This window comes from Nipponia nippon, unplaced genomic scaffold (assembly GCF_047370975.1).
Source record: "Nipponia nippon isolate SJK-2023a ecotype South Korea unplaced genomic scaffold, ASM4737097v1 scaffold_10, whole genome shotgun sequence".
Classification (NCBI taxonomy): Eukaryota; Metazoa; Chordata; class Aves; order Pelecaniformes; family Threskiornithidae; genus Nipponia; species Nipponia nippon.
This window is the reverse complement of record NW_028262291.1, coordinates 35,735,236-35,758,507: the sequence shown is the minus strand read 5'-3', so window position 1 is coordinate 35,758,507 and position 23,272 is coordinate 35,735,236. Positions and strand designations below refer to the sequence as shown.

Sequence of the window (23,272 nt, the reverse complement as noted above, 5' to 3'; positions counted from 1 at the left end):
ATATGCATTCTCCTAACAGCTGACTGTACTTGTGCAGCTTCTCCATTTAGAGCCAATCACACCAAAGGCTTCTTGGATGTGGCAATCCTCCTCTGAAATAGTGTCTCTAAAAATGATTTAACTCTGGCAGAAAACAAGTTTGTCTCATGCAGGAGAGAGGTGTAACCAAAGCCTGTGTCACAAACCCCCAAAAGACAGGCTATTTTTCTGAAGCTGGAATGCTTATTGGATGAAGTCTTTCAATCCATGGAATATCTGAAACGAGTAAAAGTGGCAACTGCAAAATCCAAACATAATTCAGACTTTTTGAAAGTGAAGCTCAGTAGATTAAATAAAACTTGAAAAGGAGCTATCAACCTAAATTACAAGAGCTATTTGTCTGCAGGTCACTTTAAAGTATGATGCTAGGGTGTGTATGTATTCCAACACTTACACCCACAAGAGCAGGCAGTCTTGGAATGTAACATTATCTTAATATTTAGATTTGGTTTAGTTGTTTCACAATACACATACTGCTTACCTAAAAAAAAAAAAATCAGATAATGGTTGCAATCTAAGTAAAATCTACTAATTCTGTTTCTTTCAAGCCTATGCTTATAGAAAGCAGCCTCCTTCCCAAATTCACAGAACACTTATTTACAGAAGTATATTAAAGCAAGTCATAAGCATATTTGTAAAAGCATTTTTACCACATGTGTTTTGGCAGCTACCACTTCCCAAAGGGAATTTAAATGCTTTTAAGCACTGAAATTAAGGAATAAAGAAAAAAAAAGGTGGAAAACATCAACATGGCATCCTTGTATTTTGTTACAGCAAAGCACAGGTGTTCGAGACCCCAATAGTTAGTTTTTCATCTACATGACAGTGCTCCAATTAATGACTGACCGAATTGAAGCAGTGATCTGTACGAATCGGAAACAACTACATACCACATTCAACCTGAAAGTAGAAGATCTCATTTTATAGCAATATGATCAGCAGCTACAGTCTACATAAAGAGAGGTACTACAAAAATCTAGTCAGCATGGAGACAAAAATATTCTGTCTGCAACAGTTGAAGTCTGTGTGATTATTTCTATTCTATCCCATTAAGAGGCAGTGCTACGCCTCCTGCCTCCCATACAGCAGGTTAATACCAGAGTCCAGCTTAGTAAGCAATGAAAAAAATTAAAAAATACTGCAGCTATCGTTATTTAGAGTGAAAACATTTTATTTTTCTCCAGCCAAGTTCAAACTCAAACTTGTAGCCATGAGTGCCCACTTCAATTCATAAATATTAACAAAATTCGTGTGAGAAATTTTAAAGAGGGAAAGCTTTCACAATTGCTTCAAAATGAATAGTGTTAAATAGTTAGCCCTGCGTTTTATCTAGAATTTTCATCCTCCCCTCCCTGCTTCTAACAATAGATACTCACAGTATATTTAAACTAGAAGAGGAAGAAATAACATCATTAAGTGCTGAAGAATGAATGCAGGGGAGGGGAAGAAAATAGAATGAGACTAAATGCAACTATTTAAGACAGCAAACAAGCCATTTAACTAATATGGAATAAAACTAAATTGTTTAACGAAGTATAATATAAGCACTAACAACACAAGCATGCTCAATCTATTCCCTCAGTGAATCTTTATCTGTAGCCTACAATGATTACTGTGTGTAGGAAGGTAGACTGAAGACAAAAATTAAACTACACTGTCTGGCTTTTACCAAGGCTATTAAGAACTGCTTCATTTTTTTTCCTCCTCTAATGCAGCATCAGTTCAATATAAGCTCCTCATGCAAGAGCCAACTGCTTTCATAAACTAAAGAATTTGCATTGTACAAAAGTTGGAATAACTTCACACCAGTGGCATGATTTGCATGGTTTTGTATTCTGAAGTAGTTGACTATGAACCACCTGTTTCCCTTTGTACGAGAAAACTGGGCACAAAATATAGCTGCAGATCTCCACACGAAGATGGACATTCAGTCTCCTGTAAAGCTGGAAGATTTGGCAAGATGGACTGGCAAATGCAACTATTTGCTAGTTTCAAAACGTAAGCTTTGCACAAGATACTTTCAAGTTTCTACACACAAAAATGTCCACCCTTTCAAGAAAAAACCCAAAACACCACACAAATCAGCTGCAGCATCTGTCTTCAAAACTTTTATCTCTTCAATGCAAAACGCATAAAGACCTGTAACTCCACGCTTGCCGACTTCAGATACCAGAAAATGAAAATACAGCCTGCTTTAAGATGCATATGGTATAACGCAGTGGGGCTGATGTCACTCCACACAGGGCATGAGTACTCTTTTTTGTCCTTTCCTATTCTCCCATCCCTCCTGCACCCTAAGTGTTAAAACTGCAGCCTCTGATAAGAATAAGGCAACCTACAGAAAGGGAAAGATCAGTTTAATTATATCTTAACTGCAGAAGATAAGCTCCTGGAGGGCTGATGCTGATCTTTTTTTAATACCAGTAACAATTTGTAAGCACTATTAAGTAGCCTGGAACTGCAGTACCTGTGTGATACAAGGGTGTTCCACTGCAGAGTACTCTTTGCTAAGAAACAGGTGTAACTCCTTTAAAATGGAGCCATACACAATCATTAAGACATGCCAGCTTCTTTGTACCTAGTTAATTAATGGGGTAGCTTTTTCCATCTCCACTCTTCAGCAAGCTATCAGCAATACCTAAGCTTTGATTCTTCCATTAACAGAATATTGTGGGGTTTTTTAGCTCTGCAGAAAGAGGCAGTTTGCCAGAAGGCTTCTTTAATTTCAGTTTAGGGGATGCGTAAATCCTAGTTCACGCTTCAAATAAAAACCCTTTCAGCAAAACAGCCTCAAGTACTCTCAGGAAACATTGAGGCAAAAGACTACTGTTTTTTTCAACGACATTAATTTCATATCAAGTGGTATAACGTGAAGAACAGCTTTGCGGAGGCATCCTTCATCCTCAAGTACATACATGCTTCTGCATCACAAGAACATACAGGATAAAGGATTAATTCTGCCTGGATCTTTTGACGCATCCTAGAAACAACATTTTCAGAAAGTATCTATAAAGATTAGCATTTATACACGATTGTTCGTAAACTTAATTCTTAGATTCACTGAGACAACTACATGGATTCCATGGAGTTACACAGCTATTAAGACATTTTACTCATGTCACCTTTGAGCAGATACCATACATACACATTCTATTACAGCAAAACTGATTCCTAGCCATTTGAGAACTAAAGAGCATACAACAAGCTGAGCCTGAATGTCAGCATGAATACTTTAAATGAATTGTTTAAGATCATGATGGAAAAAATAATTTCACAATGGAGAGACCAGAATCCTGTTCTTAGTCTAGTAGCTGCCTGAAAACAGTAAAACATTTAAAATAAGGCACAGATACTAATGACAATGTTTAATACTGTATTATTGATGCTGTTAAAATACAACTTTTGGCAGTTAAAAATAATGCATTATTTTATTAGATATTTCTCAATAATGATCCTCAAGTCAATCTTACCTTGCCACTAGAACAAAAGCACCATCCACAGTTACGATTTGGTCGATCCATGGCCACATGCAAGATTCATTATAAGCCCATGTATTTACATCTACAGTCAAGCTAGATTTTTTGAATACCAGAGTATTTCACTTTAATCAATTACAATGATAACTTCTTGTATTACCAGAAACAAACGGCCATGAGTTACTTCATTTTGTCTATTAAAAAAAACCAGGAGAAAATAAGATCTGAGTTTCCATCACCTTTACAGTATTCTCATTGAGAAATAATCTAAGAGTTTCAGCAATTGCTACCCAAATTATCAAGCTAGTCTTTATGTTACTTTTACATTTAAGTGCTCAACAGAACAGTAAAGTAATAGAAGAGCGTCATCATACTGTAGTTCCTTTAAATTTTTAATTGACAGCAAGAACATTTGAAAAGTAGTAAGTTCTATCTCAAACTCTTTTGAGTGTGAAATATCTCTAATGGTACGTAACAATTCTATCAAGAAGCATTTGGCTATGTGCATATCTTGAGATTGTCCCACAGAGTTCTCAGTTTTGGGATGTCCCAGAAACTCTTCCCTGCAGCTGACTGCCCTGGGAAGTGCAAAACCTTTGGTGGTTTAAAAAAAAAAATATTCAAATAACCAAAAGCACCAAGTTCTGATGACAGATTTCTAGTTGGCCTTCAGAAGTCAGCAATAATGATATGTAAATTAAATACAAAATGAAGCAACAGGAAGCCTAAAGCTGTTGACCACTACAAGAGTTCAAAATTCATTTATTTCATCTCTAACGCAAAAACCACTTGGGGCTATCAAAAGACTCTTCTCCTGCACGTCAATAAAAGTGCATATACTTAGTGCTAGGTATGAAAACAACCCTTGTAAGTTTTCTAAGGAAGTAGACTACTCGGTGATACATGCTATGCATGTATATTTATTTTTTAAGTGAACAGCTGGCACTTTAAGTTTTAATTGGAAAAGCATGCTTCCTAAACACAAAATAAAAAAAGGCAATAGCAAGCCTAAAATCAGAACTCCCTCAGAGCTATTCAGCTATAGTCTTTCGATTAAAATAGTACAGGATCGCAATAGGACAGTAAAAGAGAGTCTATAGCTGCATTTTCAATGCTATTGTTGGTATAAATTTGCCATCATTGATCAGGCTAGAACTTGATTAATTTTGCAAAAGCTCTTTGTCAGTTTCTTAAAGGAGGTAGTATAAAAAGGGTGCGATTTGAATAACATGGCCTCATCTGGCTGTAAACATTTCAAACAACAGACATAAATATCTATGATAAAAAGTACTGTGTAAGAGATTATTCTAGAAATTATTTTTATGAACTTGAAAAGAAAAAAACAGTAGATACATTTAATATATTTACTTATTTGCATGTAGTTTAAATGATACAGAACAAGATTACTGTGTTAGAAATCCACATACAATATAAAAACATTTGTTAAACATAAATTCACCATTCTGCTGACATTTGCAATAACTGTTTCTCCAAGCTTAACTTCAGGTATTTATAATATTTTTCATACATGAATTTTTGTATATGTGCAATGTTTCATTAACTACACAATGTGAAACCCTGATTTTTGTAGTTTTTCATCACAATCTGAACATAATAGCTATTTGCATCTTAACACATTGGCTTTTTGAAACACTAGTAATTAAGGCATCTTTACTGTATAGTTTCTCAATAGTGCAAACAAAAACTGTCTTTAATAATTTGATTAAAACATAGAAGTAATTGAATATTCTGAAGGTGGTTTTAATGTAATTGGAAGATAGTTGTGCATTTTGGAGTTCTCTTGTGAAAGAAACATTTAAAAGCTCTTAATGCTGATTGCTTTTGTTGGTTCCTTATAACTGGTTCTGCTGTCTTGTCTTCATGACAGTGTAATTCATCTTCTTTTATGCGATGTTGTAGTAAAATACAGTAGCGTTTAAATGAATACCTAGTAACTGAGTGAATCCCAAATGCAGCAAAGGCATACAGTTTTCATAGTGCACTTTCACCTCACTGAAGTAAAAGTTGCTCCTACTAGACATTTTTCCACTTCAATGTGAAGTAGATTGTTAGGATTTTGTTAGTGGTTTCATTAAACAGCTTGACAGTTCAGTTCTCTTCTGCCAGTATTTCTCAAAAGGCTTTCAGAAATAGTACATATTTCAGGGATACTTTAGGGGATTGTTTCACCACATAAGCACACATAGTTTCCCAATCATGTCAGTGTAGCTGTAATAAATAAGCATTTACATCCTAGAAGGAAAAAAAGGATAAAGAGTTTGTCACATTACTTATAGCTGTAATATCGACTGTGTGTCTGAAGCAGGGTAACCAGTCAGGACATAATTATGTTTAGGCCAAGTTTCAGAACAAGTTATCTTCAACTTCAAGATTACTTTCAATTAATGCTTTCAAAGGCATTTCTTTATGTACTAAAGCCTGCAAGAACAGTGGGATTAGTTTCCAAAGCCATCAATTTAGTCTGTTTTCTCCTGTGCATGCAGGGAGCAGAGGAAAAATCATCATCATGAGATCATGTATTTTAAATATTTATTAAGAGTGACATTCCTTCACCCCATCCCTCCAACATTCTTATACTACTCCTTTTGCTCCTGACTTGTTCAGGTAGCCTTGGTCACAATCTATCCTGATACACATTAAGAAGTAGGTAAATTAACAGAAAGGGAACCTGAATCCTAGAGAAACAAACTGACACTGGCTATAACCACTATGCTGGTCTACCAGAAGAACTAGGCAGTCTATATTACAAGCTCCCATTTCTCTACCAGCTGGGAGTTAGAACTCTGTTCTTCTGCATCCCTGCTGACTGAAACTCTACAAGAAGTTTGTAACAATCCTTGTAGAGACATCAAAATTGAAGTTAGGGGTGCACAGCAGTCCCAGAAAAACAAGAAATAACTTGTTTGATATATCAAAGTGACAAATTCTGTAGCTATAGTTGTAGATTCCACAAAGCTCCTTCAGATATAAGTAAAGCATGCAATCTCCAACTTCTTTTCAAGTTCACTCAAATCCTGCACACAACCAAGGATCTGCTTTAAGTCCTTTCTCACTGTCTACCTTCATCAGGTCCTGCCACGTGGAGAGGTTTCTTACGCAGTGTAACTCTTGGTGCCCAACCCCAGAAAGCCATGTTTATGGAGATGAGTATCACGAGCAGCACATCATGCATTTACCAGACACCCTCATTATATTACTGATACCACAACGTACTAAGAAAGGCAAACAGGGATTCGCTTCAGATGGAGACACTCGTCTGCTCTCCACAAACTCATTATTTTCTAAGCATTAGGTCAGCAATAAGCTTCAGAATTGAGTATGTTGTCACTTGCCCCAGTCACCTGATGTGCATTGCCCACCACAACATTGCTGGGCTAAGATTCTCCATGCTGCATTACACTTAAAACAATGGGTACAGCAGATTTCAGAGAAAACATCTGTCCTTTCACAGTCTACCTATTCATCTGGGCCCTTTTTAACATCAATTTTAAGGCTTATTACTATTAGCTATTTTATTATTAAGGAAATGCTTTCTCTGTAAAGAAAGAAAAAAGGATAAAAAAAATGTTAGCATTCTAAACCACACTACTATTAGCATAGGGAATATACTCCAGACTCCTGTAAAAATTGTGCAATGTACTTGAGCATTAGTAGAAAATAAAGGTGTTTCTATCCATCAATAGTTTAGCGTAAATAACATCCAATTAGAGGAATACTGCACGTGATACAGCTATGTTCATTAGTAAACACAACCGGAACTAGATTACCTTAGCTATATTACCAGTATATCCTGGAACCAGAGTAAGATGATTCTCCTGTTCCCATAATCCACTTAATTGTTGTTTTAAAATATGAATATTTCTGAAAAAGAATGAACAACACTTTATAACATATATACTACGTTTCAGTAGACTTTTTGACTGAAACACGATTAATACTGCATATAGACTAGTCTATATGATAGATATTGCCACAATATCAGAAAAAAGTTTGATCTGACTTCTACAGTATTTGTACAACCCCTGATACAACCGTGTTCTACATGTATTAAAACTCCAGTTAAAAACCACAAAACCATGACAATCCTTAAAGTAATTTTCCAAACACCACCTGTGTCTTAAGAACAGAAGAACTTAAGTACTTTTAAGCTTTTACTTTCAAATTATATTTTTTTCTCTTGTAGATAAAGTGTACTCCTACTCAAAGTTAAAACAGATTTAGATGGAACAAGCTACAGAAAAATTTAAATATTTCCCAATACTATACTCACCCATCCTCTGCCTTTTCTGTATGTGCAGATAGTTCTGACCACCATCTTTTAATGACAGCCTGAAGCCAGTTTAAACCAACTATCACATATCTGTAACAACATATTTTACACATTATGCTTTTTTTCCCCCCCCTCCGATATCTACAGGTCAGCTAAAGTGTCAATACAAATTGGTAAGCAACTTAGAAAGCAACACTTATTCTATTCTGGAAGAAAAAATCTAGACAAATTGGCAAGTTCGAATACTTGCCTATGTTTTCATTTCAAAGTGGTAAACTGAAGCTCTTGTTGAAAAACTAGAAATTTTTTAGGTACTTTGCCTGAAAACTTTGCCTTGATTTCATGTTATAAAGAATACTAAAACCTCAGTGCTATTCCATTTTACTGTTTAGGATAAATAAATCTGCATAAGGGCAAAGCCAGTCCCTCCCCAGTCCTTAACCTTGCAGAAAAGTTTTTGCACCACTGGTTTGTTAAAGGAGGAAGGTTCACAGGAAAGCTCCCCTTCAGGTAGGTGTTCCCTGAGAAAGGCAGGGTTGGGAGAAGGAGCAGAGGGAACAAGAATCAGAGGAATGAACACCATAAATTTCTAGGGCACTACATAGCCAGGAAGTGTTTTGGAAACATCCAAAACTGATACTTACTCTTCATATTTGCTTTTAAGCAGCGATTTCACTAAAGGCAAAAGATCTACACAGCAGCCAACTGAGATATATGGTTTTTCTTCCTGTAAACTTAAAAAACAAGATGTTTCAGAAGTGCTTGAACTTCAGCGTGGTTATAGCAGATTCTTACCCCCCACTTTTTGTCTGTACCTGTTTGTAAGCACAGGAAGGCAGTCTACTACTACTCCAAGATCCTGTATCCTAGAAACATAAAGAATAAAATCAGAAATGTTACTAGTAGAGCATAGGTTGAAGTATACGCTTCCACTATGATTTAAAGAAGTAGTATAACAAAGTTACAACATTTAAGGAACCCCTAAAAATACTGCAACATATTTGGGATTGCTACCACTTTAAGAATATAAAAGAAGAGACACTCAGTTTACCTCACTAAGTAGGCTACCAGCTCACTTATACTTCTCCTTCTCCAAAAGGTTAAAGCTACGTTCAGCCTCAGATTCCTGCTGAAAAGAACCTGAGCCATAGTTTCATGGTCCTGAGAAACCTGTATATTTTTGAAAATATAAAAGAAATTTACCACAAGTTAAGTAGCCAGCAACAACACAATAAGCTGCTCTAATATAGTAATTTAGTATATGAAAAATATACTTTCCTACCTGTATGCTGATGAGTTTGTTTTAAAAATTTAGCTAACAATGGCCTTAAAACTACAAATTTCCCTTAGAAGGGAGCACAAATAGATTAAGACTAATTCTTGTAGGTTTTGGGTAAATAAGACCCCTGAAGAGAGGTATCTAATAATTAAATAGAGCATTTATGAGCATCAACCTATAATTCTCACCAACTTTTTACTTAGATGCTTATTGATTTTGAGAACCTTAACAATTTAGACACAAATAATTACATGTATGACTCTGAACTTTGACAGAAAAGGTTGATTTCTGAAAAAGCTTGTTCTTGGAATGAAGTTTAGGTATTTTATTAAAATCTTGGATTGGAATGAACACTGCAGAGCCACCTGCATCTCTCAAACCAGTTAAACAGTTATTGGTGGCCAGTGATCTGGTCTTTAGTTTCTCAGAAGATGAATCTTCCTCAGTCTTCATTTCTTTACCATTCTTCCCACAACCTCTTTATTCTAGCTAGTCTGCTGCTCCTTCCTTGAAACAATCAAGTTCAATGGAGTGCAAGAGTGCTACAGACTTGTACCTCCAGCCCACTGGACTCTCAGGGCTCTCTTTATAGCAGCCCACACAGAGTACCATGAAAAGACAGCACGGTGACAGCCTTCGGTCTTATCTTCCCTGCCATGCCTCACTTTAAACACCTGCAAGCCTCAATGGGTAACAAACATCTATGGTGACAGAAATGGAAACTTCAACATTAAGGGACTTAAATGGCCTTCACTGTCACAAAACCTGTTTCATTTAAATATCTGACCTTTTAGCCAGCTTCAGAAGCCCTGCAAGCATTCACTGGGTTTCATCAAGCAATCTTAAGAAATATAGTCTTCTAAGTAAGTTAGTTTCATGCACACAAAAATGGTCCTCTCCTACCTCATCAGCTTATTCCCATCCATATACTAACACTTTCACACTTCCATGAACATGCGTCATGCCAGACCATGAAACCTAACCAGGTCAAAGCAATGTTTTCCTTTGGTGCTGGTATAATTTTAACCCAGGTTAGCCTGGCAGATCTGAGCTTCTGTGCTGACACAAACATGGGGAAAACTGGCAGGACTATTACTGTTGACAACTGCATCACTGTAAATCACAAGACCTGAGCCAATCTATATGTTAAGAAAATTAATTTCTTTGAAAACTTTCACAGCTAACCACACAAAGAGACTACCAGGAATACTTTTTTTTTAAACTAAAGTTTCTTTAAACTCTACTTACCTCTGAAAAAAATCCACTGTATTTGGATGAGGGGCCTTCTGTTTGAGACGAGCCAGAGTCACTAGAATTCAGCAAGTGCGTACGACTGTCGTGCAGTTTTGCTGGCAGATTCCCTGCACAAGCCAGTTCATTTTCTTTATTTGCCATGTCACAGCCCCTAGATTTAGGGATCTGTTTCTTTCTGTAACAAGGCTTTGGAGTATAACAATGAACTTTTCTTTTACAATATACTACTTTGAAAAGAGAGACGGGACTGGTCACCGTTTTTCCAACTGTTATTCTGCAATAATAAAGCAGTATTTTAGTGAAGGTTGCTCTCAACCTAAGCAATACTTTATGTTATTAAGTTAAAATGTATCATAATGAATTCAGCAGTCAACTTGCAGGTTACTTAAAACATTTTATCCCTGAGATATACCCTCATGACATTTGGGTTATCAGAAGTAAGAGCTATCACCAATATTTTTCTCCTGCTTTTATTAATGCAGAGACTCATAATTATGAAAGCAGACACAAGAACCAAGTATTGTCAGTAAAATTAAGACCTATCTTTCATTTGTGTCTGCTTGGGTGTTGTAATAGATTTAAATTGCTTCTTCCTCCCTGCTTCCCTCTCACTTGAAACGCAGACTCTACACAGCACAGCCCTCTTACCTGTTTGTGTATGAAGCCAGCTGTTTTGGAGATTTCTTACCCTGGGAGAAAGGGTATAGAGAATAAAAAAGCTTTATTACTAAAAAGGCTCAAACACTCTCACAGTTTGTCAAAAAGAAGTCCTGCTTCACCATGGCCTAAGTTTACCACAGATTCCCTCCCTTCCACTCACTCTTCCTAATCTGCAGCTAAAGCACAGCTATGTTAACCTTCCTATAATCTTCAAGTATTTCACAGTGACCTATAGATGGACTAGCTCTGCCACAGCTGTCCTTGAAGCACCATAGTCAGCTATAGGCTCAGAGTATCTTTGGCAAGAGACAGGATTGTGACATCAGAGACAGATTCTTTAGTTACTAGCAAACTAAAAACTGTGACTAATATAAAAAGCCTACTGGAATCTGATGGCAAAATTGCATTACTTGTCTCACACATACATTTAAAGGCCCATAATACAGCAGATGTTAGTATTGGGAAGGATGACAGCAGAACATCTCCCCACCAAAGCCCGAAAACAAACAAACAAACAAAATATCAAGACTTCTGTAGACAACACCAGCTTGATTATCCTGAATTCATTCACATGAAACAGATTAGCACCCTGACACCAATTAGGCTGCATAGAACAGTGATATCCCAGAGGAATCACAAAATTCATTCAAGGTTGTGCCTCACAGGTTAGCAAAACCTTTGAAAATTAAGCAACACAATTTGAAGATTAATTTCTAAAGACTTTTTTTATATAGTAATCTTCAGTGTTTTAAAGCTTCACATAATGAAGATGAATTGAATTGTGACATTCTGGTCTACTTTTTTTCATTAGTAAACGGATTATTAAAAATAAAGCACCAAGATGCTTAAGTTGGAAATATATATTTTCATATAAACAGGTACTACGCTCATATACTGCAGGCATTTCAACTTAAAAATTTATACTACTGTTAACATTTACATTATGCACATCAGCAAAAAAATACTAATACCTTTTTTGGTAACACCGAGTCATAAAATCATGTGGGTTTTAATACATAATTTCAGTAAACAGATATAGAGGATATTGGCATCTTCATCACTTTCTGAAGTGATCTTACACTAAGTTTACCTCCATAGTACTTCCTCTGTACTCCATTACCTGCCTTACTCTTCAGCCAGTAACACAGGCAAGAGGTGATGAGAAAGTGTTTCTGACTAGCAAGAATCCAGTGAAACTACACGTTACTAGAAAATGTGGTAGATCAAGCTGTATGATAACAAGATGAGAGGTCCATTTTGATGCAGGTATTTCACTTACCCCACCTCTCACTTGTGCTATGTAGCTCTCTTAGCAAGAGAGAACTTTTTGATGATGGAATTCCTCTACTGAAACAGTTCTTGGCTAGACTGCAAAAAAGTAGGTGAGTAAAACCATATTGGTACCTACTGCTCACGTGGAAGATATGATGCACGTATCTGTGTAGTCACTGCCTGTACTTATTATAATGCATAGTCTTCATAATATAATCACTGTTCCAGCTAAAGTTCTACTGCACATCTAGACATGAAATACCCAGTAGGACTGTGCTTCTAGTTTTAGACTGCTCAGAACTATGAACCTGTTTGAATGTTTACTTCAGTTTCATCAGAGGACATGAAAAAATAAAACCCAAACAACTTACCTCCTTCATGATCTTTTTAGTGGAAGAAGAGATTCTTTTTCTGGGGAGATCAATGGGACAACCTTCAATATGCAATACTTTCTGTTTTCTAACATTGTGGGCTTCAGATGCCATAATCTCTCAAATCCCTGTTTTCAAGGGAAAGATATTTAGTTATATTTTCTAAAACATTCAGTCAACTTTCTTCAAATGCAGCTGGCAAAACCAGTTAAAACAGTTCAACTACTCAGAAGATGTTCTGTCATATAAATAAATCTAAGACATCATTCTTCAGCAAATGTTAGCTGGAGGCCTTATCATTAGTAACATGCTGATGAGCACTTCAAAATTCCCATTTAGTTTTCTAAAAAAAGGAACAAAAACAAGCCCTCCCAAAGAAACAGAGGGAGAGATCTTGTTTTCAGACCAGCTTAATACACCTGCACTGAGGGGTGCCATACAGACAAGAATAAGGCAATTTATGAGACTTTCCTCCACATCTCACACTATGGATTTCATCTGCCACCTAGAGAAAAATAATTGGTCCCACAACTGTTTCCAAGTGAGGAAAGGCAGCTAAATAAAAAAAAATAATCCCTGTTCTTCACGAAGACGGCAAACTTCATCAAAATAGCAAAGTTAAAAAAAAGGAAGTGAAAGATCTCCCCTTAATTTATTGGCAAATCCACCCCCACCCATTTTTCTCAGCATGTAACTTTGGCTATTTTTCATATTAAAAAAAAATAAAAATCTTTATTCCACAGTTAACCAGTAAGAAAATGTCAGAGTACTCTGTCTTGAAGTATGCCAATATTTCTACAAGAATCAAAACCAAGACTGAGACAATTGTACATATGGTTTTGCATTTTGTGTACGTGATTCAGAAAATCCATTGCTTAAGACTGGATTCACAAACTACATCATCATGGAGCACTATTCTTAAAATGCTTTAGCAAGACATCCTACCTTACTTTTAAAAACCAACCATTTGCTCTAATTTTATTATTTTTCCCCTAAATGGCAAAACTCTGGTCCCAACATAAGTGCCCCAATCTCTCCCGTCCACCTTTAGTACTAACAGTCCTGTCCATTTTCCTCTATGTAGCAGATTGATCCCACATTAAGAACTTCAGTATATGAAACACTAAGACACTGAGCACTGAAAAAGCCAGATGGGAAACAGCTTATTAGCCACAGAAGACCTTTCAATGCAGTAGCTAAAGGCCATCAAATAAAACAAACAGGTGGCAGGCTCAAAACAAAGTAGAAGGTGTATTCTCCACATAATGCATATTAAATTCCATATTGCAGGATACAGTAGAAGCAAAAAAAAAAATCTGCAAGTGCTTCAGTTTTCTTTAGCACAGGATCGGTAGGGAAGAATCTCATTTGAGATCTCTAGCTCAAAAAAAAAAAAAAGGGAATATTTACTGACAGAAACCCTTACCCTGAAAGATGGGAACATGGAGCCCTTAGACCAACAACTTCAGCAAGCATTGCAAATGGCAGCATTGTTTAGGACAAGATCTTTACCAGTTGGTGGTCCATACTTTTCCAGATACAAGGCTCGCTTAAGACTCATTCCTTAGCTGGACTCTTTCCCTGCATACTATGGGATGGTGACAGAGTAGTTGTCACCCTGTGAGCTCTCCATACTTGCAAGGGTTCCAGCCACCAAGCTTATAAATAAATAGTAAAAAAGTATTTTTCCCCTGAAGCTTAGAAGAAACCAGAAGAACAAACAACTTCCCCTCTGCTTATCAGAGTGGTTGAAACCACTATTTGGACTCAAAATGGGCTGTACATTTAAATTTGAACTTGGAGCACAACACAAAGGCAAACAACTGAACTTCTGAAGAGAAGCCCAACCCAAAAACCCTAAAATACAAACAAATCCAGCCTTATATTCAGGCTAATGACGAAGGCAGAAAGCTAAGAGGACTTGGAAAAAGCTTTGATTTTTTTTGCATCCCCGATTTGAGAATGTTGCCGAGGGAAAAGCAATAAACTCCAGAAGAATACCAAGGCCAACATGCAACCATCAGAGCTAAACCCCATAGAATCATCCCATCGGATGCTAAGAAAATCCATGATCTCTGTTCCTGAAGAATCACTTTTGTGACTGCTCCCGTGACACACTGACAGTTTACAACTCTTCATGCAGAAGTGACCCCTCCTTACTTGCTTGTTTAATAAATGATCTCAAACTACCCTCCTCTTTCAGGCTAAGGAGTTAGTGAAAATCTGATCGCCAACCTATAAGACAGCACTGTTAAAGTAGAATGCTTTTTACTTAACAGAAGTGTAAAATATCAGAAGGCTAGAAAGAAATGTCATACCAAGGAAACTCAATTAGCATATCAGTGTTTAATAGCAGGCTCTAAAGAGCCTAAGGTAACATCTCAAAATACCTGAACTGGAGATATCTGAACTGGAGAGAGATTATCCTGGAGGGAAAGAAGTTCCCTACAAAAAGTTGAACACGTCCAAGAGAAAAAAAAAAAAAAAGAGCATTACACACTGACAAATTTGATGTAAGAACATAATGCTCCCTAGCCTCCTAGTTGTAACAGGAAAAGACAACAAAACTATCAATTCTTTCTTTAAAAACTGGGAACAGAAATCCAAAAGGCCAACAAATGATCAGATATAAAGGAACATCTAATGAAATGAAGTAAAATTGAAGTAAAATCCTTACGTTTGTGTTCACTGTGCTACAGTTTAGAGAGGTTTCCATAGTTTAACCTGTTTTGTGAGGGTGTCTGATGATGCAGAAGCAGCAGTGAACATATAAATAGTAATGAAATAGCTGTGTTGTTAACGAAGATGCAGAACCTCTCCCTTAGAGCTGAAAAAGCACCTAAAGAAATCACAGGTAGAAAATACAGTCAGTATTTAAAGACAGCCTCAAGGAAGATCCAGACTGTTTACTAATCTGTGCAACAGAGATGTCAATGTAATGAAGAACAGAATTAGTGGACACAAACAAGTAATATATTGGTAAAGATTCAACCTGGCTGTTGTGAAGGCAAGTCCTGCCCTGCAAAATTAATAGAATTCTTTGAGAGTATGAAGTAGTACAACATGGATAAAGGACAGCTAAATGATAGAGCCTACCTGTGATACCTGCAAATATAGATAGAAGCTCCTGAACATTCTCCTTTACCAAGCAAAGGCAAATCTTTGTGAATAGGTAAGACACTTGTAAGATAAGAAGCTCCTGAATACTCCCCTTTAGACACCTAGGCCTTCGGAGAGCAGATACACGCAGCCATGAGGATAAGAAAGTTGCAAGATGACCATTAGACAAGAACAAATCAACCTTGAAAGACATAGTATACGTGATCCCAGAACTGAGTTTGCGCAGAAGTAAAGGTCAGTCAGTGAACACAGCGAAGAAGACTACGAGCCTTCACCTGAAGACCCCCAAAGACTACCTGAAGACCACCACAGAAGATGATTGCACATGCGGATTGAACATTATGTTAGTAAGTTCCAGGAAATCTCATGTTTATGTAGACGAATTCTCAGAAATCCTATGAACATGTGTATTTTCATAGTATATAATTACTGAAAGTCTATCAAACCTTCAGAGCACTTATGGTGGAATTATCCCCAGTGCTGCCCAGCGCCACAACAAAGAATGCCTGCTTTCTAGAACTCCAAAATTAAGTTTTAGAGACTGAATTATTTTGCTGCTTTCTGGTAACACCTGAGATTCCAAAAAGCTTCCAGAAGCCCCCCACTTAAATCTCTTGAAGAAACTAAGCAACCAAGTGACAAGAGGGAAAGTTTTTGCATGGGGAAATAGGTAAGAAAAAGTGATAAACTGTCTAAGCGGTTCCTACAGTGAAGAAGGCCACCACAGGAATCATGCAGAAAATCTGCTTATGCTGTTTGATATATTCGTAAATTACCTCACAAAGGAGATGAGTAGTTAAATGACAAAGACTGTTGACAACACAAAGTTATACCAGACACTGAAGATGAGGGCCAACTGATGAGTTAGAGGACTGTGATGTACAATAAGCAGAAGCAATGATTATAGATTAATGCAAAGCAAAGCATGTGTGTCTGCAGGCATGAGGAAATTTTGGGTTCCCACATCGAATCATAGGCTTAGAGCTAATAATTGCCACCCACAACAAGGTCTGGATATATGACAGTTTACTTTAGATCCTTTGGATTGCTCACATGGAGGAGTGTTCCACATGGATCAATAAACAGTTAGAAAAATAAACAGAACACTATTGTGACAGTGTATAGAACTAGTTTGTGCCTGTATTTCAAATACTGAGTGCAAGTTCAGCCTTCTTCCCTTCAAAAAAAAAAAAAACCCAAACCCAAAACCCAAAAAACCAAAACAAACCAAAAAACTCAAAAGACTTCTGAGTGAAAAAGAGCTCAGACAAAGACAAGTTAAAAAAAAAAGCATGGAGCACTTCCCATACAATAAGCAACTGAAGAGATCAGGCCTTTTCAGTCTGGAAAAGAGGCTACTTATAGCAGAGAGGGGAAATAAGACAAATGCCTACAAAACAAATAGCTTGGAGAAGTTGCATAGAGACTGTTCGCTGTCTTGCCCAAGATAAGAATGAAGGTGCAAAAGACACTAGCTGAAGGCAGGCTCAAAACTAACAAAAGAGGGTGACTCTTTGTGCAAATTATAATGAAGCTGAACTTGCCACAGGATGTTGTTAACCCAAATGTTGACATGGGTTCCAGGGTGGACTGTGCAAATTCATAAAGAGAGAAATACACTGAAAGTGATTAAATACAGAAACACAATCCAGATAGCATAGACAGAGCAGAACGCAAGCAGAAGAATCTGGTATGTCCAAACCTAATACTGCTACAATAAACAGTCCACATCTCAAGAAACCTGCTTCCAAAGGCTTAGTAACACATGATAAAATGCTAGCTGGGCACCAACTAAAACCACAAATGCTAGAGGATGAAAGGCACTTTACAGGGCTCTTTACACTTTCATTTCCTATCTGCTATCAGATGTCATCTAGGGATAGCTAATTAGATACTACCACCCACTGTTACTTTGGGATATACACAGAGGATTTTTAAACTGGCATCATTATCCAATTTATATGAGATCAAACAACTTCTACCTTAACTTCTTGAATTTTTTACTATTCCCTTGTGGTGCGTACAGCTAGTTGTATTTGTTCAGAACAATCTGTTATACCACTTCATTAAGGCCAATGCAACTCCTTTGCTTCACGAAATTTTGAAAATAAACTCAGGATAGAATGCAAGTCCCTTCAGCTCTGCCTTAGCCCTTCATCATACAAGCCTAAACTGTTTTACAACTGTAATAAAGTAGATTGCAAATCTGAACAGAGATACACGATTTCATTGAGATGATAGGCCCACAAGCCACCAGTTTCCCCCGTCCCATGGGTGACTTCTCATACCAGATACCAACCCTCCTTTCTCCCCCTTTTACTCTCCTCAGTTTTCAGGAAGCAGAAGGACGAGTAACAGCAGCCATATATCCTGGTAAGTCAGCTCATTTCTTCCCACAGTCAATAGACAGTACTGGTGCAAATTTTTCTTGATGGCTCTACTGCTGTTTTCTAACTCTGATCTCTCCTGGATGCAATATGACTCTTCAAGTCATACCAGAATCGAGCGAAAAAGTCAGCACTAAAACGCTTTCAAGTGCATATCTATCAAAGGCAAGTATTAACAAACTCTGCCACTCCCTCCCATCGTCCTGTGTTCTGGGCACGGCCCCCAGAGAGGGACAAACTTTTCTTCACATGTTATGTAATCTACACATGTATTAACATAACATTAATTTCTTACAGAACACAGACTGGACTACTTTGCATGACAGCAAAGCAAATGTAAAATAGCTAGATTTCTTAAGTCATCAGTAAATACCCTTTAAAACACTCTTCCTGTCCTACTCTTTGCCCAAATTCTTAACAGCTATTTTTTCCTGTAGCATTCCACATACACTATCCATCACAGATGTTCTTGTGATTCTCCCCCACTCCATATTAAATCAAGTGCAAGTTCAAGGATGACAATATTAGACTCCGATGAAAGAGTTAATTGTTACTCCCCAAAGAGGGGAGTTCATGCTTTGAAAGCATTCAAAGTAGGTATACATCAAGGAACCAGTAATGGGCAACTAATTTCACTGATTATTAACAGATTTAAACTGCTCATGAGAAACTTCCAAGAATGGTTATTCCAAATTTACTTCCAAAAGGGTAACTTGTCTACAAAAATAAATTAGCACTATCTTATGATGTAGAAGCAATTCTGTAAGCTTGGCATAATTTCCTTTCATTTTAGCTCTGACAAATGTTATAGAATCCATCTGTCTCAGCTTTAGATGGCTTCCACAGCCTGAATATGAAAGTTTGTTTTTTTTTTTAAATTCCTTTTTTTAGTAATTTATGCCCTGACAGCTCACCAGGTTTTAAATACTGAATTCTCTTAAAAAAAAGGAGAGTTCAAGATTTTAAGCAGTATGTTAATCCAAAATTTTTCTGCAACACTATAAAAAGTATGTCTTATATGCCAGCAAGACACAATTTTTTATTGTGCTATACCTGTCAGGCCATTTGTTCCAGTTTAAAGTTTCACGCGTGGACAAAAATTACACGAATTACATTAAATTTGCAGTAAAGACAAATACTATTTAAGTAACTAGTTAAGTAAATTAGCTTATTCCTACAATTTAAGCTCATTTTCCTATTACTCTTACAGATGGAATTTGTATGTGGCCCACTGGTACAAGCAGTCATAACGAATCTCCGAAAATGACCATACGTCAGAGTTTGGTTAAGTTTACTGAGGATGAATCCAGGTGTGAATTAGCTCTCCTTGTGGAGCTAACCTAAGGGTCTAATAGCTGAACCTTATTCACATTCTGGAAAAAAACATTTACTAGAAAAAAGTCAAATAAACAAGTGCCCAGTTTTCTGCATTTGGAGGGACCATTTTCAGCTATGTTAAGCTGCCATAAAGTAATATTACTTGTCAATGTTTTAGTTCCTTCCAAAGTCATCCTTCGCTAATGAAAACATGTTTTTACCTGTTGATTTTCACTTATGAACACTCCAGGAATAATAAGGTTGGAAAAAGTTGTATTATTAAAATTATCTGGAGTTGTTATATTGGAAATAAAATTCCAATACACTGAAGCTCCCACATTAATATTTTAAAAAAGCTTTAAGAAACTACTCACAAAATTAAATACAGTAAGTTTTTTTCTATTCATTGCTCAACCCAAAGAGCATCAAAAACCTGCAACAAGAATTTTAAATTCAAACCCAGAGAAAGACATATTGGAAAATGCCTCAAGCTCCAAACTTAGCAGAGGCATGGGAACCCACCTCATGCTCACTTGGCTGAACATAGTCTGTGACTACATTTCACGTAGCTTGGGATCACATGACTTATTTTATGTTATGCTTAAATACACTTCTATTATCGAATGTGGTCTGCCTATAGTATTTAAAAAGCCTTCTTAATTCATACTCAAGCTCCTTATCCTGGGACCAACATACAAAATTAAAAAAAAAAAAGCTTATTTAAATTACTCCAATGGAAATATATTGAAAAGAGAAGTTTCAAAACTGGGTGAGAGAGAGACAGCACAAGTGTATACACACTACTGTAATGATACATATATATCAGTATACTCACATTTTTTTTTAATATATACATACAAAATACATTAATAATATTATTTCTAAGATATTATAATGAAGTTCTGAGTTATAAAGTTTAGGAATTCAAACCAATGGTAACTTGAGTTCAATGAAGTCCTGTTACAGACATTTTAATCAAAACTGTATGCCCTGATAATAAGACATTAAAGTGACAGCTTTTGACTAGAACAATTTGTTCTTTCCAATCAGCAAGGCCAAAGAGGCACTAACTTGCCTTCTGTTATGCTTTAATTCTACTAAACATGTGTGACTATCTTTTTTTTCATTCCTTGATTACAGCCAGAGAATAGAAGGAACAAAAAAAAAAAAGGGGGGGGGGAAGTGGGAAAAGCAAAATTCATGTTCCAAGAAGAGATGGAAGAACACTGTTCTTAAGCAAACTGACTTAACGTTGCTCCAAAGGACAGCATGTTACAAAAACAGCAACAAAAAGTTTCTAAAACTACCTCCCAATCTCTCTCCTTAACAGATCTCACTATCCAGAATTTCTTTTATATCCACATTCATCAACATGCCAAACTACTCCAGCACAACAGCGGAAAAAAAATCTGAAGGCCTTTTAACAAAGTATTTAATACAGGATCTGATCTTCAAGCATCTGAAGATTCCCCGCCCCCCCCCGGTTTTCCCCAGTGGAATCTGTCACACCCAGGGAATAAAATCCCTCAGCAGGCCTCACACCCAGCTTGTTATCCTCCCTTTCGGTAGCACTAAAACCTTTTCTATTCTCCTTGCATTTATCTGCCACTGCACATGCTTGTTTTTGAGTTGTGCCCGATATCACTATTTTAGAAAAAGACAAAACTGCCAGAACTCGCTCGCTGGAGACTGCAAGCACTGAGACAGCTGTGCCGCGGGCCGGCCGGTGGGCGTGGGGGCGTCCCCGCACCGGCGCGGCCGAGCTCTCCGCGGTGCCGGGCGGCGCAGGCGGGGGTGCCGGCCGGGGAGGCTCGGCGGGGGCCGCCACGCAGCCCCACCGCACGGGGAGCGGGAAGGAGGCAGCCCCGCTCCCCCCCCGGCGGCGGCCCGCCCGCAGCCCCCGCCCCCCAGCACCCGGCCCCGGCCCACACGCCGGGCGGGGCGCCCCGCAGCCGTACCTGGCCCCAGCGAGGCAGAGCGCGGCCCGGAGGGCGCCGCCCGCCCCGCTCCCTCGGAGCCGGCAGCGAGGTGGGAGGCCTCCCCGAAGTCCCCTCCCGCCCCCCGTTTCCCAGCGGCCGGAGACGCTCCCCGGGCCAACAGGGGCCCCCCGGCCGCTAGGGACCCCACCCGCCACCGGCCCAGAGCGCCAGCTTCTCGGCCGCGGCCCAGGGAGCCTTCACTCTCCCATCACTCACCCGCTGCTCATGGTACCGGGCCGGGCCACGTCGAGTGGGAAGGAGGAGGAGGAGGCACGGAGACCTACCGCCGGGGCCCACCGCCCGGAGCCTGCGCCATTCAAACGGCGCCGCGCTGCATGCTGGGCCGCGCCGCGCCACGCCCCACCGGCCGCGCTCGCGGCGCGGGCACACGGCGCCCTCTGGCGGCCGCGCCGCCGGCACCTCCCAGCGGCCGAGAGCGCTCCGGCCGCGGCGGCGGCGGCGGCTGCTGCCTCAAGCCCCGCCCCGCTGCTCCCCGGCTGCCGGCTGCGGCGGGGCTGCGGGATAAGCCTCTTAGGGCCGCTGCCTCCCTGTGCAGCGAGGTCGCTCCTCAGGGCAGGTCTGCCTCCGCCCTGGCGCCCAGGCTGCCGCAGCCGCCCTGCCTCAGGCGTCCTCCGTCCTTGCCGCCTGGCGGCACGCTCCGGCCCTCTGCAGGGCCGAGTGCGCTCCGGGGCCGCCGGCCCCCTGGCCTGGCCGTGCCGTGCCTCACCTGTGCCGGTCGGGCCCAGCTTCTTGTCGGGAAAACCTCCTCGTCCTCCACCACCACCGCCCCGCCCGGAGCGGAGCCTGCTCAGGCCCAGGCTGGGTTCAGCCGGCCTCCTGGCCGCCCAGGTTGCGGCCAGCCTCGCAGGTCTCGAGCCCTCACGCTGCCCGAGCACCTGCAGAGCAGGCGCGAAGGCAGGTGACCTCGTAAGCCGGCTCAACGGGCGTCATTCCGAACCGCGTCAGAACTGCAGCGGTCGCTGCTGCCGGTGGCGCGGAGTGTGGCGTTGCATTCCGGCTTGGTGCTGCTCAGCGTAAAGGAAGCTGGCTGATGTCTAATTATCCTTGACTATTTATATCGTATCAGGAACCTCGCAGCCCTCGCTCTCCACTGTGTCTGCAGGCTACTAATGACAAAGCGTGGTCATGAGTGTGCAATGCTCGCGCTGGCTGAGAAATCCATGCTAGCTCCAGATTATAGCTGAGTATGAGTAGCTTTAGTATTCCTGAGGCTTGGGTGTTATTAAGACTCTCTCTTTGATCTCGTATAACATCTCAGAACATACCTAAAGCCAGTGAGAAAAATCGCTTGTTTTAGTGATGAATGGAGGGAAAGGTGAGATTTATTCCACATCTCTTGTTTTGGTCTTCCTTCGCATCATAAATTCTGACCTGAAGCGTGTTATTTTCTCAAGTAACCTCACAGCATTCCTGTAAAATAGAGACTTAATCTGTCCCTGTTATAAGCATAAAAGTTTTGGCTTGGCTGAAATTTTTTTACCTAGTGTACCTTAGTCTCAGTTTTGGGGGACGAGAGGGAAGGCTTTGATGAATTACATCCTTTCTTCAATAAGTTAATTGGGCATGACAATTTAAATTGTAATTTGGTTATTAAAGCATTTCCTCAGTGTCTGAACAACTCCAAGACTGTCTGGATTTAATCAGAGCCTACGTTACCACTTTTTGTGACCTGCTTTTCCTCTTATGATATCATTAGACTTTAAAACAAAGTGATCCATAAGATACCAACTTATGACATAAAACTGCTATACAAAAAAGGCATTTGACAGCATTAAAAATGAGCTTAGGTCAGGCAATGTTTCATCT

The 23,272-nt window shown here is 39.2% G+C and overlaps 1 protein-coding gene across 2 annotated transcripts; it reads right to left on the bottom strand.

The window, feature by feature from the left end:
- Window positions 1–3,398: 3,398 nt before the first annotated feature.
- Window positions 3,399–21,792, bottom strand: KATNBL1 (katanin regulatory subunit B1 like 1). Of its 2 annotated transcripts, none has more exons than XM_087746601.1 (10): window positions 21,662–21,792; window positions 12,643–12,770; window positions 10,988–11,028; window positions 10,334–10,613; window positions 8,858–8,976; window positions 8,622–8,672; window positions 8,451–8,540; window positions 7,807–7,896; window positions 7,304–7,397; window positions 3,399–5,768 (listed from the first exon to the last, which is right to left on the bottom strand). In XM_087746601.1, exons 2-10 carry the CDS (start codon window positions 12,754–12,756, stop codon window positions 5,736–5,738), a joined length of 912 nt encoding a protein of 303 aa, XP_087602727.1. In that variant the 5' UTR covers window positions 12,757–12,770; window positions 21,662–21,792; the 3' UTR covers window positions 3,399–5,735. The 2 variants fall into 2 exon arrangements, with proteins under 2 accessions (XP_087602727.1, XP_087602728.1); XM_087746602.1 differs by lacking the exon at window positions 21,662–21,792 and adding an exon at window positions 18,062–18,205.
- Window positions 21,793–23,272: the final 1,480 nt, after the last annotated feature.